Raw genomic sequence first — 16,147 nt, forward strand, 5'->3', positions numbered from 1 at the left:
CCTCATTCACAGCACGACCAGGTGCTCAACCAGTTCCCCCTGACATCCTCATTCACAGCACGACCAGGTGCTCAACCAGCTCCCCCTGACATCCTCATTCACAGCACGACTAGGTGCTCAACCAGTTCCCCCTGACATCCTCATTCACAGCACGACCAGGTGCTCAACCAGCTCCCCCTGACATCCTCATTCACAGCACTACCAGGTGCTCAACCAGCTCCCCCTGACATCCTCATTCACAGCACGACCAGGTGCTCAACCAGCTCCCCCTGACATCCTCATTCACAGCACTACCAGGTGCTCAACCAGCTCCCCCTGACATCCTCATTCACAGCACGACCAGGTGCTCAACCAGCTCCCCCTGACATCCTCATTCACAGCACTACCAGGTGCTCAACCAGCTCCCCCTGACATCCTCATTCACAGCACTACCAGGTGCTCAACCAGTTCCCCCTGACATCCTCATTCACAGCACGACCAGGTGCTCAACCAGTTCCCCCTGACATCCTCATTCACAGCACGACCAGGTGCTCAACCAGTTCCCCCTGACATCCTCATTCACAGCACGACCAGGTGCTCAACCAGTTCCCCCTGACATCCTCATTCACAGCACGACTAGGTGCTCAACCAGTTCCCCCTGACATCCTCATTCACAGCACGACCAGGTGCTCAACCAGTTCCCCCTGGCATCCTCATTCACAGCACGACCAGGTGCTCAACCAGTTCCCCCTGGCATCCTCATTCACAGCACGACCAGGTGCTCAACCAGTTCCCCCTGACATCCTCATTCACAGCACGACCAGGTGCTCAACCAGTTCCCCCTGACATCCTCATTCACAGCACGACCAGGTGCTCAACCAGTTCCCCCTGACATCCTCATTCACAGCACGACCAGGTGCTCAACCAGTTCCATTTGCATTATACATTTGTTTTAAAATAATCTTTATTCAACCAATTTGCACTTTACATAGACCAACTAAAACATTTTAATAAACCAAACTTGCAATCTTGAAGACTGATATTTTGTGCGTGTGTGCGTGTGTGTGTGTGTGTGTAGTTTGCTTAGTTGAGTTGTCTTTCCATAATTCATATCAAAAGGTTGTGGGAAGAACCTATAGTGTTTCCCAGGAAACAGGAATATGTTTGTCACTGTTGTTCAATTCATTCAATGGCTCCTTTGTCAATGCTGTCTGTTTTATGAGATAAACGTCATTGGGTCATAGCTGAACTTTCCTGGGGTTTTGTTTAGTCCTTTTCAATAGGCCATTGTTTTAGGAAGTTTCATCGGCACCTATTACGTTCCATTCCCATTCTGTTCTCAAAACAGCGCTTGGGTTTTTTTGTTTTTTTTGGGGGGGGGGGGTTGTTCCATGGGAGCATTTTTGATAATTGTTTCTAAAAGTTGGCCATATGCCAATAGGACTCAGTTGTTGTCATTTCTTGGTCTGACAAGCTATAGATTATTGTGAATAATCAAAATGTAAGAGACACCCTTGCACTCAATAGACATGGTACCTTAACTCTTGGAAATCAATTCGGTGACTTCCTACTTGAATATCAGGATGGTAAACATTAAATTGTCTCCATTCTCTGCCATTTGATTATAATAGTGAATAATCTATGCAGAGGTGAGGAAAAGTCTTATCTTCGCAGTCATTTGTTTTCATTTAGCTGCTTTTGGTGTTGCTCTTACTTTTCAGGGCTGTATGATCCACTTCTGTAAAAAACGAATGATGACGATGATACAATGACTCTCTCTCTCTCACTCCAGGCATTATCCGAAGCAGTCCTTCACCATTGTGACTGACACCCCAGAGAACCTGAGGCTGAGACATCAGAGTGAGTTACAGAGCCAGGTGAGACTCCCTGCATTTTGGTACATGTCGTCAAATGCACATCACTTTTGAGGGGCTGGAAACATTGTGTAATAATGAAGGAACTAGGATCCAGACTTTGCATCACAGAAGTGTAATATGTACAGGTGTAGGATCTTAATTTGATCACTCTTTTGTTCCTGAGAATGTTCTTGCAGAGTAGCTTGGTATTTACATAAATTCACTGAAAACCCACACTAACACACAGTTATACTAACAGTATTTCACTTTTCATGTAGCCTACATTTAACCACCGATTAAGAAAACATTATGCACTAAGCATTCAAATCCTGTTCTGTTCTGTTCTTGTGCTATGACAACATAGGTCAAAATAGATCCTACATCTGTAGCCACACCAGTGAAAAGCCACACCTATGTTTTGTTCCTTTGTTATCCCTCCCTTCCTCCTTGTATTTGGCAGTCAGAGCCCACATTACCTGGACAGGGACATGCAGCCAGTGCCCATCTGTCAGAGAGACACACAGACACACACACAGACACACACACACACACACACACACACACACACACACACACACACACACAGGGTGTCCACATGCTGGGCCTCTGGGCAGCACACAGCCTAGTGCAGGAGACAGGAACGTCAAAGAGAGTGAGGAGTAGGAGTGCTGCATAGAGGAGGAGAGCTCACTCACAGAATCTGTTTGGTTTGCTTTACCCTGAATCTCTGGTGTACAGAGAGCTGTATATCTTTCATTCTACAGTCATATACACTGTGCCTGGATCCACAGATAGATAGCTTTACATTTATTCATTCACCTTTAAGTTTCATCACTGATCACAAACAAGTCTCTCAGCGATTCCTCTGTAATGATTAGTCTTCTGACTGTCAGAATCATCAAGGCACTCTCATCATCCTCTTCACACAGACTAAGGGATTGTATCACTTTTATTAATCATCAGCGGCTTTCATTTCCCCACTCTCATATGGGCTCATGTATTCACAACTGCTGATCAAATTATGTAATCTATAGCTGCAGATGATGATTGTTAGTTACTAATATGTACAAAAGCTGAAGAAAACACACACATCCAGCTAATATTTAGCAGGTACTGGAGTTCCATATATATGACATATAAATACAAAATGAAAACGCTGCACACTGCTGTTCATGCTCCCATATGATTTTATTGATACAACTTTTCGGCCCTTAGGTTTTCATAATTGATTTATATAATGGGTGGGTCTCATCCTGAATGCTGATTGGTTAAAACCACATTCCAAACAATTTTCAGCTGTGCTTACATCATTTCAAAAGGGTTTCTAATGATCAATTAGCCTTATAAAATGATAAACTTGGATTAGCTAACACAACGTGCCATTGGAACACAGGAGTGATGGTTGCTGATAATGGGCCTCTGCACACCTATGTAGATATTCCATAAAAAGCCGTTTCCAGCTACAATAGTCATTTACAACATTAACAATGTCTACAGTGTATTTCTGATCAATTCAATATTATTTTAATGGACAAAAATGTAGATTTTCTTTCAAAAACAAGGACATTTCAAAGTCACCCCAAACTTTTGAATGGTAATGAACAAATTACCTAAATTACCTCAATTAACCTGTACCTCTGCACATTTACTCAATACCGGTACCGATGTATATATAGCCTCGTTATTGTTATTTTATTGCTTAACTTTTTCAACTTTATTTGGTGAATATTTTCTTAACCCTTATTTTTCTTAAAAATGCATTGTTGCATTACGGGCTTGTCAGTAATCATGGGGCGGCAGGGTAGCCTAGTGGTAGCCTAGCCTAACCTTTCGGTTACTAGCCGAGCGTTGGGCTAGTAACCGAAAGGTTGCAAGTTCAAATCCCCAAGCTGACAAGGTACAAATCTGTCGTTCTGCCCCTGAACAAGGCAGTTAACTCACTGTTCCTAGGCTGTCATTGAAAATAAGAATGTGTTCTTAACTGACCTGCCTAGTTAAATAAAGGTAAAATTATGATTGTTTTTTTTAAATCACGTTTGGCCTGTTGTATTCGGTGTGTGTGACAAATACGATTTGATTTGACACCGTTAATTGTATTAAGAACTAGGATAATGGAAGTGACTCACTGACAGACTAGCGCCTGCATATTGTTCTATGTGTTCGACATGTTTGTGTTTGGTAACATGTTTGGGCATCAGATTATTGGCTTACTGGAGGGGAGGGACAGAAGGACTCTCACACACTCACACACACACACACACACACACACACACACACACACACACACACACACACACACACACACACACACACACACACACACACACAGAGAGAGAGAGTTCCACTAAGTGGTTTCCTAAAGGAGTCAAGCTATGTCACAGACCAGGGAGAGGGGCATCACACACTCATACACACACACACACACACTAGTACGTGAAATACAGATGTCTATCAATCACTCCAGTCTCTCACTTTCAGAACTAGCTCTTGCACGTTGAGTGTTTTATCTGTCATTGATTCATCTTCATGTGTGTTTCGTCCTATGAGTGTGTCTGTTAAATACGCTCGTTTCTCTCTCCATGTGAGAGAGGAGACACTGTCCTGGCATCGTGCCTGATGCACTTTCAGCTTTTGTCCATTAACTGGCCGAGGACAAACACCCTCTCTGTCCCCTAGCTGGATGAGTGACCCTGACACAGTCACTGAGCTCATATTTGCCCCTGCTCATATTGTCTGGCGGCCAAACACCCCCCACAATGGCTGTGTAGACCACTCTGTGTGAACAGACGATCTGAAATGCTAGGAGTCAGAGAAACCATGTGAGGTAGCCATCCACCCCTCTAAAATCAGCCCACAATTCTTTGCAAACCCAGTCAGTGTTACCAACTTATACTGATCCCAGTCCATAAAACCAACCGAGCTCGTCCTCAGTGTAAAACAGCATCCTCTGTGGAGAGCAGCATCCACAGTGTAAAACAGCATCCTCTGTGGAGAGCAGCATCCTCTGTGGAGAGCAGCATCCTCTGTGGAGAGCAGCATCCTCAGCAACCATGTCTTTGTTTGTTATTGCTGTCTCTATCGGTGCTGTCCACAGTTGCAGTAATAAAAGGGGCCGTTATTACCCAACATTGGCATTTACCGGCCAGTGTCTGGTAATAACGGCCTCTTTCTCTCTTCCTCCCTCCCTCTCTCTCATTCTCTCTTTCTCCCTCCCTCTCTCTCTTTCTCTCTTCCTCCCTCCCTCTCTCTCTTTCTCTCTTCCTCCCTCCCTCTCTCTAAATTCAATTCAATTCAAAGGGCTTTATTGACATGGAAAACATATTTTTACATTGCCAAAGCAAGTGAAATTGATAATAAACAAAAGTGAAATAAACAATATAAAATTAACAGTAAACATTATACTCACAAAAGTTCCATTTCAAATGTCATATTATATCTATATGCAGTGTTGTAACAATGTGCAAATAGTTTAAGTACAAAAGGGAAAATAAATAAACATGGGGTCAAAATCAAAAGTAACAGTCAGTATCTGGTGTGGCCACCAGCTGCATTAAGTACCGCAGTGCATCTCCTCCTCATGGACTGCACCAGATTTGCCAGTTCTTGCTGTGCGATGTTACCCCACTCTTCCACCAAGGCACCTGCAAGTTCCTGGACATTTCTGGGGGGAATGGCCCTAGCCCTCACCCTCCAATCCAACAGGTCCCACCCAGACGTGCTCAATGGGATTGAGATCCGGGTTCTTCGCTGGCCATGGCAGAACACTGGCATTCCTGTCTTGCAGGAAATCATGCTCAGAACGAGCAGTATGGCTGGTAGCATTGTCATGCTGGAGGGTCATGTCAGGATGAGCCTGCAGGAAGGGTACGACATGAGGGAGGAGGATGTCTTCCCTGTAACGCACAGCGTTGAGATTGCCTGCAATGACAACAAGCTCAGTCCGATGATGCTGTGACACACCGCCCCAGACCATGACGGACCCTCCACCTCCAAATTGATCCTGCTCCGGTGTAAAGGCCTCGGTGTAACGCTCATTCCTTCGACGATAAACGCGAATCCGACCATCACCCCTGGTGAGACAAAACCATGACACGTCAGTGAAGAGCACTTTTTGCCAGTTCTGTTTAGTCCAGTGACGGTGGGATTGTGCCCATAGGCGACGTTGTTGCCAGTAATGTCTGGCGAGGACCTGCCTTACAACAGGCCTACAAGCCCTCAGTCCAGCCTCTCTCAGCCTATTGCAGACAATCTGAGCACTGATGGAGGGATTGTGCGTTCCTGGTGTGGTGTAACTCAGTTGTTGTTACCCTCCTGTACTTGTCCCGCAGGTGTGATGTTCGGGTCTCATAGTACGGACATTGCAATTTATTGCCCTGGCCACATCTGCAGTCCTCATGCCTTCTTGCAGCATGCCTAAGGCATGTTCACGCAGATGAGCAGGGACCCTGGTCATCTTTCTTTTGGTGTTTTCAGTAGAAAGGCCTCTTTAGTGTCCTAAGTTTGTATAACTGTGACCTTAATTGCCTACTGTCTGTAGGCTGTTAGTGTCTTAACAACCGTTCCACAGGTGCATGTACATTAATTGTTTATGGTTCATTGAACATGGGAAACAGTGTTTAAACCCTTTACAATGAAGATCTGTGAAGTTATTTTAACATTTTTACAAGTTATCTTTGAAAGACAGGGTCCTGAAAAAGGGAAGTTTTTTACTGAGTTTGTGTCTCTGATATGGTCATACATTTGGCAGGAGGTTAGGAAGTGCAACTCCGTTTCCACCTCATTTTGTGGGCAGTGTGCACATAGCCTGTCTTCTCTTGAGATCCAGGTCTGCCTACGGTGGCCTCTCTCAATAGCAAGGCTATCCTCACAGAATCTGTGCATAGCTTTCCTTAATTTTGGGTCATTCACAGGGGTCTGTTTAGGGCCAAATAGCGTCATCTCTCTGTAAGTGATGGCTTTGTTATGGAATGTTTGCAGTCCTGTTAAATATTTAATTTAAAAAATGTAAGTCGTTTTTTGGGGTATCTGTACTCTACTAATTTATATTTTTGATTACTTCTACTCCACAACTTTTCTCTCTCTCTGTCTGTCTGTCTGTCACAACTTCCATCGAAGTTGGTCCCTCTCCTTGTTCGGGCAGCATTCGGCGGTCGACGTCACAGGTTTTCTAGCCGCCACCGATCCACTTTTCATTTTCCATTTGTTTTGTCTTCATTGTACACACCTGGTTTCCATTCCCATAATTATAGGTTCCTTATTTAACCCTCTGGCTCCCCCATGGTTTTGTGCGTGTTTGTTCATTTGTAAGTTAGTCTGTATTTGTGAACTTGATTATTTTCCTTCTTGGAATTTTGTTGTTTTGAGTAAAGTTACGTGAATTATTCATCTCTGTGTCCTGCGCCTGACTCCGCCTTACCTGCTACACCTAGACGCCTTACACTCTGTCTGTCTGGTCTGGTCTGGTCTGGTCTGGTCTTGTCTTGTCTGTCACATTCCTCGCTCTCTCGCTCTGTCTCTCTGTGCTTACTGACTGTAACAGGGGAGCAAAGCAGAGCATTTCTCATCACTACCCAATAGACACAAGCTTCTTCACACCAACTGAGATGCCCTGTTAGTGTCTATATCTATATATCTGTTTCCATCAAAGCACACTGGTACACTTTGAAATGTCTGCATAATGGATGTATTACGCAATGTACGAGTTCTGTACATGTGACATTTTAATGTGTGTATCAGTGAGTCACCCAGCAGAAGCAAGAGCTGAGAAGAATGAGGGTGGCAGGTAGCCTAGTGATTAGAGAGGCATCAACTGGAGGGATGCCAGTTCAAATCTGGCGGGAAGTGAGCTGGCATCCGAAGGGTTGCTGGTATCAATTCCTAGATTACATTTTGCCCTTGAGCAAGGCACTTAACCTCACACAGCAACAACTCCCAGTGCGTGGCAGCTCCCGCACCTCTCCAAAACCTGTATGTGTATGTGAGAGGTTGGGTTAAAAACAGAAGTCAAATTTCGGTTGGACCTTGGGTGCAATTGACCAATAAAGTGATATTAATCTTATGAGAGGACCTGAGAACGTATTTCATTCATATGATGTGTAACATAGACCGTATTTATGTGAGCTTCTAGCTCCTGGTAGTCGGTATGCAGACTTTTGCTCCAGCCCTGCTATGTGTGAAATCTCAGAGGAACGAACTGCCCCTTCGTCCCAGCTGTTTCCTTGTGCTGTCAGTATGACATGACATGAACGGCGGGCATATTTATCAGCCCGTGTTTTTCAAGCTCTAATTTGATAGGCTAATGATATGAGTAATAACTCACTGGTTGAGCCTTACATAACGGTAGCAAAGCCCCAGGATAAAAGACTATTAAATACTGAAGGACAGATTATCGCCAATGATAGGCTACTTTGGGGTGAAATCCGTGAGAAAGTTACAGGTGCACAAATATCGTGCCCCCAAAACATGCTAACCTTTCACCCTTACCAATAACAGAGGAGGTTAGCATTTTTGGGGGGTATGATATTTATTGCTCTATAACTTTCTCACTAATGATTATTCATGATTTTATTCATGATTATACGTAACCATGGTAGCATCCACATTAATGTAGAAGTGTTCAGAAACATATTCTATTGTTATTTACAATAACAATTACTCCAAAATGACATAATACATTATTTACCATTAATTTATATTGTGCACAACCTAACCCGAAACACAACCAAAACAAACTACTAATGCAGCCAACAAGTTTGTAGAGTAGTCATTGTGTGCTAGGAATATGGGACCAAATACTCAACTTTTGACTAAATGTAATACACTATAAGTGAATTTGTCCAAATATTCATGACACCTTCAAATGGGAGGACTAGATAGATAAAATGCTTTCATTTCTAAATGGTTAAACAGATATGTATGAAAATACCCTCAAATAAAAGCTGACGTTATGTACTGTCACTTCATAGAAATCATTTGATCTCACATCCAAAATGCTGCCGTATAGAGCCAAATGAAAGTTTTAGCTTCACTGTCAAAATATATACGTAGGGGAGTGTATGTCAAATGTTTTCATGTGTCCTGCACCACACCCAAATTGCCCTTCTAGTGAATTGAATTGAGGCTATATAATTATGTTAAGTTTCTTTACAATCCTATATAGCAGTCTAGTGATGTATAAATGATTCCTAGTGTGCCCTTGACAAAGTATAATTATTCTGTACATTAAGATAACGATCAGGTGTGAACATTAATACTTTATGTCAGAGCTTATGTGAGACTTCAAAGTGTGGGAGAATTAAAGCTCTTGAAACTCCAAGAGGCTAGTCAAGGATGAAGATTGGTCTAATTTGTGTTTAATGTGTTCCCTACAGAAAACTATTCTATAGCATGTGGGTTTCTACAACATGAAAGGCTTTGAATCAATAATAATTTTGTTGGAATTGTTGTCTTGCTCTTCAGTGATAAAAGGAACTGCAAAACAACTGCCACTTTCAATTCACCCCCTTTATCTTCTGTTTTTTTCAGAGAATAAATGGAACCAAGAACAAACTTAAATTGACCAGTTTATTTCCAAACAAAACATTATTTTTTTTTTAGACTAAGCTCTTTTTACCCCGGTATCTTCACTTCAGAACAGTAGGCTCTCCACTTTCCCATCACAACACTTGCCAGACTATTGTGCTGAAGTTTAGAATCACTGTCGAAAGGCAGCATTTTCAGATGGCAAAGTTTTACAAATAAGTACTGTTTTCAAACCTCATCCCTGTCTCTTGTTTCAGGTGAAATACAAAAAGGACTTTGAGGATAGCAAAGGCAGAGGCTTCAGCATTGTATCGGACACGCCAGAGCTGCAGAGACTGAGAAAGACACAGGAGCAGATCAGTAATGTATGCTTCGTGAGGTCACGTTCTCTATACCCCTTGGTCACCATGGTTACCCCTCCTTCCTCTTCCTATCCTTGTGTTACCTCATCAAACCCCTGACCTTATCCGGGTGTGGGTGTCCTGTTTGTATTGCTGTGGGGAGTCTGTTACAATGTTACATAATGTGGAGGAATGGAGGAGAGGAAAGTGTGTGTGTGTGTGTGTGTGTGTGTGTGTGTGTGTGTGTGTGTGTGTGTGTGTGTGTGTGTGTGTGTGTGTGTGTGTGTGTGTGTGTGTGTGTGTGTGTGCGTGCGTGCGTGCGTGCGTGCGTGCGTGCGTGCGTGCGTGCGTGCGTGCGTGCGTGCGTGCGTGCGTGCGTGCGTGCGTGCGTAACGAAAGCCTGCTGGGAAGTGGAGCCTGAAAGCTGGACCAGTGTGTGAATCAGAGGGTGTATTTTGGTCACTGAGCGAAATCACGGGTTTGCACCACATAAGCACTCAATATACACTGAGTGTACAAAACATTAGGATCACCGTCCAAATATTGAGTTGCACTCCCTTTTGACCTCAGAACAACCTCAATTTGGGCCTCCCGAGTGGCGAACTGGTCTAAGGCACTGCATCACAGTGTTTGAGGCGTCATAGAACCAGGTTCGATCCCAGGCGGTGTCACAGCCAGTCGTGACCAGGAGAACCATCAGGCGATGCACAATTGGCCCAGCGTCGTCCAGGTTAGGGGAGGGTTTGGCCGGCCGGGATTTCCTTGTCCATTCGCGCTTTAGAGACTCCTTGTGGTGGTCTGAGCACCAGCAAGCTGACTTCGGTTACCTACTGGATGGTGTTTCCTCCGACGCATTGGTGCGGCTGGCTTCCGGGTTAAGCGAGCAGTGATGCTTGGCAGGGTCGTGTTTCGGAGGATGCATGGCTCTCGACCTTCGGCTCTCCCGATGAGCGATGAGACAAGACTGTAGACAAGCGATGAGACAAGACTACCAATTGGATATCACCACATTAGGGGGTAAAAGTTCAAAAAAGAAATGCATAAATAAAAAAAAGAACCGCCTCAATTCGTCGGGGCGTGGACTCTACAAGCTGTTGAAAGCGATGCTGTTGACTCCAATGCTTCCCACAGTTGTGTCAAGTTGACTGGATGTTCTTTGGGTGGGGGACCATTCTTTATACAAATGGGAAACTGTTGAGCTTGAAAAACCCAGCATGGTTACAGTTCTTGACACACTCAAACCGGTGTGCCTGGCACCTACTACCATACCCCATTCAAAGTCACTTAAATTGTCTCAATTGTCTCAAGGCTTAAAAATAATTTTTAACCTGTCTTCTCCCCTTCATTTATACTGATTGAAGTGGATTTAAAAGGTGACATCAATAAGGATCATAGCTTTCACCTGGAGTCACCTGACCAGTCTGTCTTGGAAAGAGCAGGTTTGCTTAATGTTTTGAACACTCAGTGTTTGCTCCTCTTTTTCCTATCTTCTCTTATCGGCTCCTATTGTCTCCTATCGACTCTTATATTCTCTTAATGACTCCTATCAACTCTTATATTCTCTTAATGACTCCTATCGACTCCTATATTCTCTTTACGACTCCTATCGACTCTTATATTCTCTTAATGACTCCTATCGACTCTTATATTCTCTTAATGACTCCTATCGACTCTTATATTCTCTTAATGACTCCTATCGACTCTTATCTTCTCTTAATGACTCCTATCGACTCCTACATTCTCTTAACAACTCCTAATCTCTCTTCTGTATTGCAGACTCCATTGAAATAAAACACTAACAGAATGTCTGTTTACCTTTTTCATAATGACACACACTACAGTATACACACACATACAGTACACTCACACACTACAGTACTGGTAAGTGCACGAGGGGCCTTTATACGGCCTGTATCAGTTTATGTAGATGACGCAAAACATGTAAGCGGTGCGAGTGAACATCCTTGTCCAATCCCTCCAATCAAGAGTGTGCTGAGACCAAATGTGTTGCTAAACGAATTCAACACTTCTATCAGGTGAGAAATCTCAAGTGCTTCAGTTACCTCAGGTGCATCTCAATAGTATAATGTGGCTTCCTCTTCGTCTCGTCTCCATCAGCTACATAAGATAGAGTGGGTGAATGCACATGGTGGAATCCTACCAGGGAGTTACTTTCTGCTGTTTATGTGTTTTCTCATCAGTGCAAAGGAAAGGAGAGGACACTGCTTTAAACTGATGATATGCACCGCTGGTCTTGGGTCGCTAGCGTACCTGTAGACGTCCAGTCATTGCACTAACGCTAGTTAGCATTGGCCCGCGAAACTGCCTCTAACTTCCTTCATACTGCAAGCAGACATAAAAACGCAGAGACACAAAATGAATTGCCAGAATGGTGTAGTATCCCTTTAAATACAACACACTCTTAACCTTCCCCATACTGTATGTGCTCTCACTTATCCTGTGTGATCTGATTTAAGTGCACACAGGTCCTTCTGGGGAAAGAGAGTGTTACGGACGCCGTCGTCCCAGAGGCACATTGACCCACTGCTGAACCAGGTAAGCGAGCCCCACTCACTGCCCAGGGCCGTATTATTTACATTGACCCCCCCCATTAGATTTTTTACACTGCTGCTACTCACTGTTTATTATATATGCATAGTCACTTCACCCCTACCTACATGTACATATTTCCTTGCCTAACCTGTACCCCCACACATTGACACGGTACCGGTACCCCCTGTATATTTCCATGTTATTGTTATTTTATTGTGTTACTTTCTTAACTCTTCTTGAACTGCACTGTTGGTTAAGGGCTTGTAAATAAGCATTTCACGGTAAGGTGAAAGGTGACATGTTGTATTCGGCGCATGTGACAAATAAAGTTTGATTTGATTTGAACTCTCCTGGCTGCATGATCGTGTTATTCCACTGTGTAAACACACCCGGAGGGTATTACCATAGCTACATCTACCTCCTTCATTAGCTAACACATCAGAGAGCGAGGAGGGCAATCTGAAACCTACGTGTGGTTCTGTTATTAGCCAGCCCTCTCACAAGGCTCACCTGACCGGGAGGTAAGGAACTAAAGGAAACTTGGATGGAGAGGAGGAAGGAAGATAGAAAGGAGGGAGGGAGTGGGGAGAGGTTTTTATCAGGCCCCTTTAGGTCAGTGACGTGCTGGTTCATATAAGGACCATATCATAGACTCTGGTATGACGTCTGTGTTGCCTTTGGCTGCTTAGAAGAGAAATCAGTGAAGAGTGAGTCTCAAGGCCCTGCAGCACTACAGGCATCGGGCGTCCAGCATTGAAATCAAAGAATGCTGCTGTTTTTCTCTTATTGCGTCGACAGCGCCAAGCTCAAGAATCGCAGAGGTTCAGTTCTCGATGGCTGGCGCTCGCGTTAATTTTATCTTGTGAATTGAAATAATGAGAAATACAGTTGATTTTGGTTGGTTTCTGTGTAGCAGGAGCGTCACATTGAATGAAATGTTAGTCTGCAGAGGTTATTTTATTCATTATTTATTATTTATTTATTTATTATTCATTATTTATTTTATTTATTATTCAAAGTGGCATTTTATTTTACGTTTCAAGGCAGTTTGGTTTGATTTTAATTAACTTTTTAAAATGTCATATTACCTCTGGAGGCTTTAGAAAATTCTGTCAGTTGTTCACTGATGAGGTATCCTGAAAAGTGGTTTCAAATATGAGTATGTTAATGCTGCTGAACTTAAAAGCAGGCAATTTCATAATCTAATCCAAATACAAGCCTAATAAATCTTTCTCATTCAACATCCATTGAATACCTTTGTGTGTCATCTAGCACTTGGCAGGTTTTCAGGGCCTGAAGAAGTAAATATTTGTTTCTGCTAATACTAGTTAGTGGATAATGCTACATTAGCTTCAGGTTTAGTTGCTAATGCTAGTTAGCAGTTAATGCTACATTAGCTTCAGGTTTAGTTGCTAATGCTAGTTAGCAGTTAATGCTACATTAGCTTCAGGTTTAGTTGCTAATGCTAGTTTATTTACCTACCCTTCACACAAGTACAACAACTACATGGTTGACTTGTATATGAATGCTGTGGTGGTACTGAGACAGGATTGAATGGCTTCTGTTTCTTCATCATGGCTAATATGAAGCTAAGAATACAGTGGTGGCCACCCAAAATACACATCCACTCCCCAGAATCGGTCCAGAATCCTCTGGTGTGATTTGAACCACGTCTTGGTTGTTACAGTCTGTGTTTAGAAGCACCACGCCTACCAGTCTTACCCTGTTATCAAATCCCAAACATCATGGGAAAACATGAATGTGGCTATTTATAAACCCCTCCACATCCACACATGCAACAACAACTTCATCATACATACATACAGTAGCTGTTATGAGTTATCCCTAATTTGAACATAACTGGATAGCAAGTTAGCAACTAAATCCTTCTCATGTTGCATTGAGTTTATGGGACTCCTTTTCCTTCAATGTAACCAGGATACAAAAACAGCTTTGGGATTGGTTGTTTATTGTGCTGCTGTCCATAGGATGGGTGCTAGTCTTACTAGTTGTCCCATCCCTGTTTCCCCCCACAGTGATCTCTATGGCTACTCTGAATGCATTCCTTTCCCATAACTCTCCTCTTACCCCCAGCAACTAGTTTGCAGTGTGGCATTTAGGACAGTTCTCCCTTCTAAAATATCATTTCAATCTCAATAGGATCACCTGTGTGAATACAGGATGAATAAATTATGAATCAAAATACATTTGAGCTGTTGTCCAAGTCCTATCAAGAAACAAACTCAAGGTTAACTTTGGTTGCTGTAAATCCTTGCTTCTCATACGCAGGGCCATATTAACCCAGAGGCTTACAGAGGCTAAGAAAACTTTAAAAACATAAAGGTCCTTTAATGACAGTAGATGGCCTACTGCCGCTCTGCTGATCATCAGACAGGGAGAGGGGAGGAGGTAGGGGGCCCAAGTGGGTTCCACGAACCTGCTGCCTTGGTTGGGTGCATGATTTATTAGGGGGGAAAAAGAGAGAAAAAACATCATAGCTGTTAACCAATTAGGGCACAGATGTAAGTGTACCAGGGGTGATACGGAGTCCCAGCAAAATAAATAGTGGGTGTACCCCGTAGGCCTACCTGTGAAACATGAGCCTATCACAGTCATTAAACATAAAAAAAACATAATGGTCTTGTTCATGCCACATTAAAAAGTAATACATTTTTACATTTAATTGACATGTTTTTACGATAAGACTAGGCTCTAAAAATATCCAAGCCCCGGGCCTATGATTTCTTAATCCGGCTCTTCTCATACGCCATCCCCAATGTACTGCTAAATCAAATCAAATTTTATTTGTCACATACACATGGTTAGCAGATGTTAATGCGAGTGTAGCGAAATGCTTGTGCTTCTAGTTCCGACAATGCAGTAATAACCAACAAGTAATCTAACTAACAATTCCAAAACTACTGTCTTGTACACAGTGTAAGGGGATAAAGAATATGTACATAAGGATATATGAATGAGTGATGGTACAGAGCAGCATAGGCAAGATACAGTAGATGGTATCGAGTACAGTATATACATATGAGATGAGTATGTAAACAAAGTGGCATAGTTAAAGTGGCTAGTGATACATGTATTACATAAGGATACAGTCGATGATATAGAGTACAGTATATACGTATGCATTTGAGATGAATAATGTAGGGTAAGTAACATTATATAAGGTAGCATTGTTTAAAGTGGCTAGTGATATATTTACATCATTTCCCATCAATTCCCATTATTAAAGTGGCTGGAGTTGAGTCAGTGTCAGTGTGTTGGCAGCAGCCACTCAATGTTAGTGGTGGCTGTTTAACAGTCTGATGGCCTTGAGATAGAAGCTGTTTTTCAGTCTCTCGGTCCCAGCTTTGATGCACCTGTACTGACCTCGCCTTCTGGATGATAGCGGGGTGAACAGGCAGTGGCTCGGGTGGTTGATGTCCTTGATGATCTTTATGGCCTTCCTGTGACATCGGGTGGTGTAGGTGTCCTGGAGGGCAGGTAGTTTGCCCCCGGTGATGCGTTGTGCAGACCTCACCACCCTCTGGAGAGCCTTACGGTTGAGGGCGGAGCAGTTGCCGTACCAGGCGGTGATACAGCCCGCCAGGATGCTCTCGATTGTGCATCTGTAGAAGTTTGTGAGTACTTTTGGTGACAAGCCGAATTTCTTCAGCCTCCTGAGGTTGAAGAGGCGCTGCTGCGCCTTCTTCACAATGCTGTCTGTGTGAGTGGACCAATTCAGTTTGTCTGTGATGTGTATGCCGAGGAACTTAAAACTTGCTACCCTCTCCACTACTGTTCCATCGATGTGGATAGGGGGGTGTTCCCTCTGCTGTTTCCTGAAGTCCACAATCATCTCCTTAGTTTTGTTGACGTTGAGTGTGAGGTTATTTTCCTGAC

At 43.3% G+C, this 16,147-nt stretch overlaps 2 protein-coding genes across 10 annotated transcripts in view; both read left to right on the forward strand.

Annotated features, from left to right (window-relative positions):
• Positions 1–16,147, forward strand: part of LOC110535303 (LIM zinc-binding domain-containing Nebulette) — an 86,156-nt gene that overhangs the window by 22,378 nt on the left and 47,631 nt on the right. The window contains exons 3-4 of the mRNA XM_021620216.2: positions 1,772–1,856; positions 9,614–9,721. Coding sequence (XP_021475891.1) covers positions 1,772–1,856; positions 9,614–9,721 — 193 coding nt within the window. The remainder of the gene's footprint in view (positions 1–1,771; positions 1,857–9,613; positions 9,722–16,147) is intronic.
• Positions 11,007–16,147, forward strand: part of LOC110535304 — a 48,174-nt gene continuing 43,033 nt past the window's right edge. For all 9 annotated transcript variants that reach the window (XR_005034566.1, XR_005034569.1, XR_005034571.1 and 6 more), the window contains exon 1: positions 11,007–12,253. The gene's annotated coding sequence lies outside the window, so the exon portion shown is untranslated. The remainder of the gene's footprint in view (positions 12,254–16,147) is intronic.

This window comes from Oncorhynchus mykiss, chromosome 11 (assembly GCF_013265735.2).
Source record: "Oncorhynchus mykiss isolate Arlee chromosome 11, USDA_OmykA_1.1, whole genome shotgun sequence".
Taxonomy (NCBI): domain Eukaryota; kingdom Metazoa; phylum Chordata; class Actinopteri; order Salmoniformes; family Salmonidae; genus Oncorhynchus; species Oncorhynchus mykiss.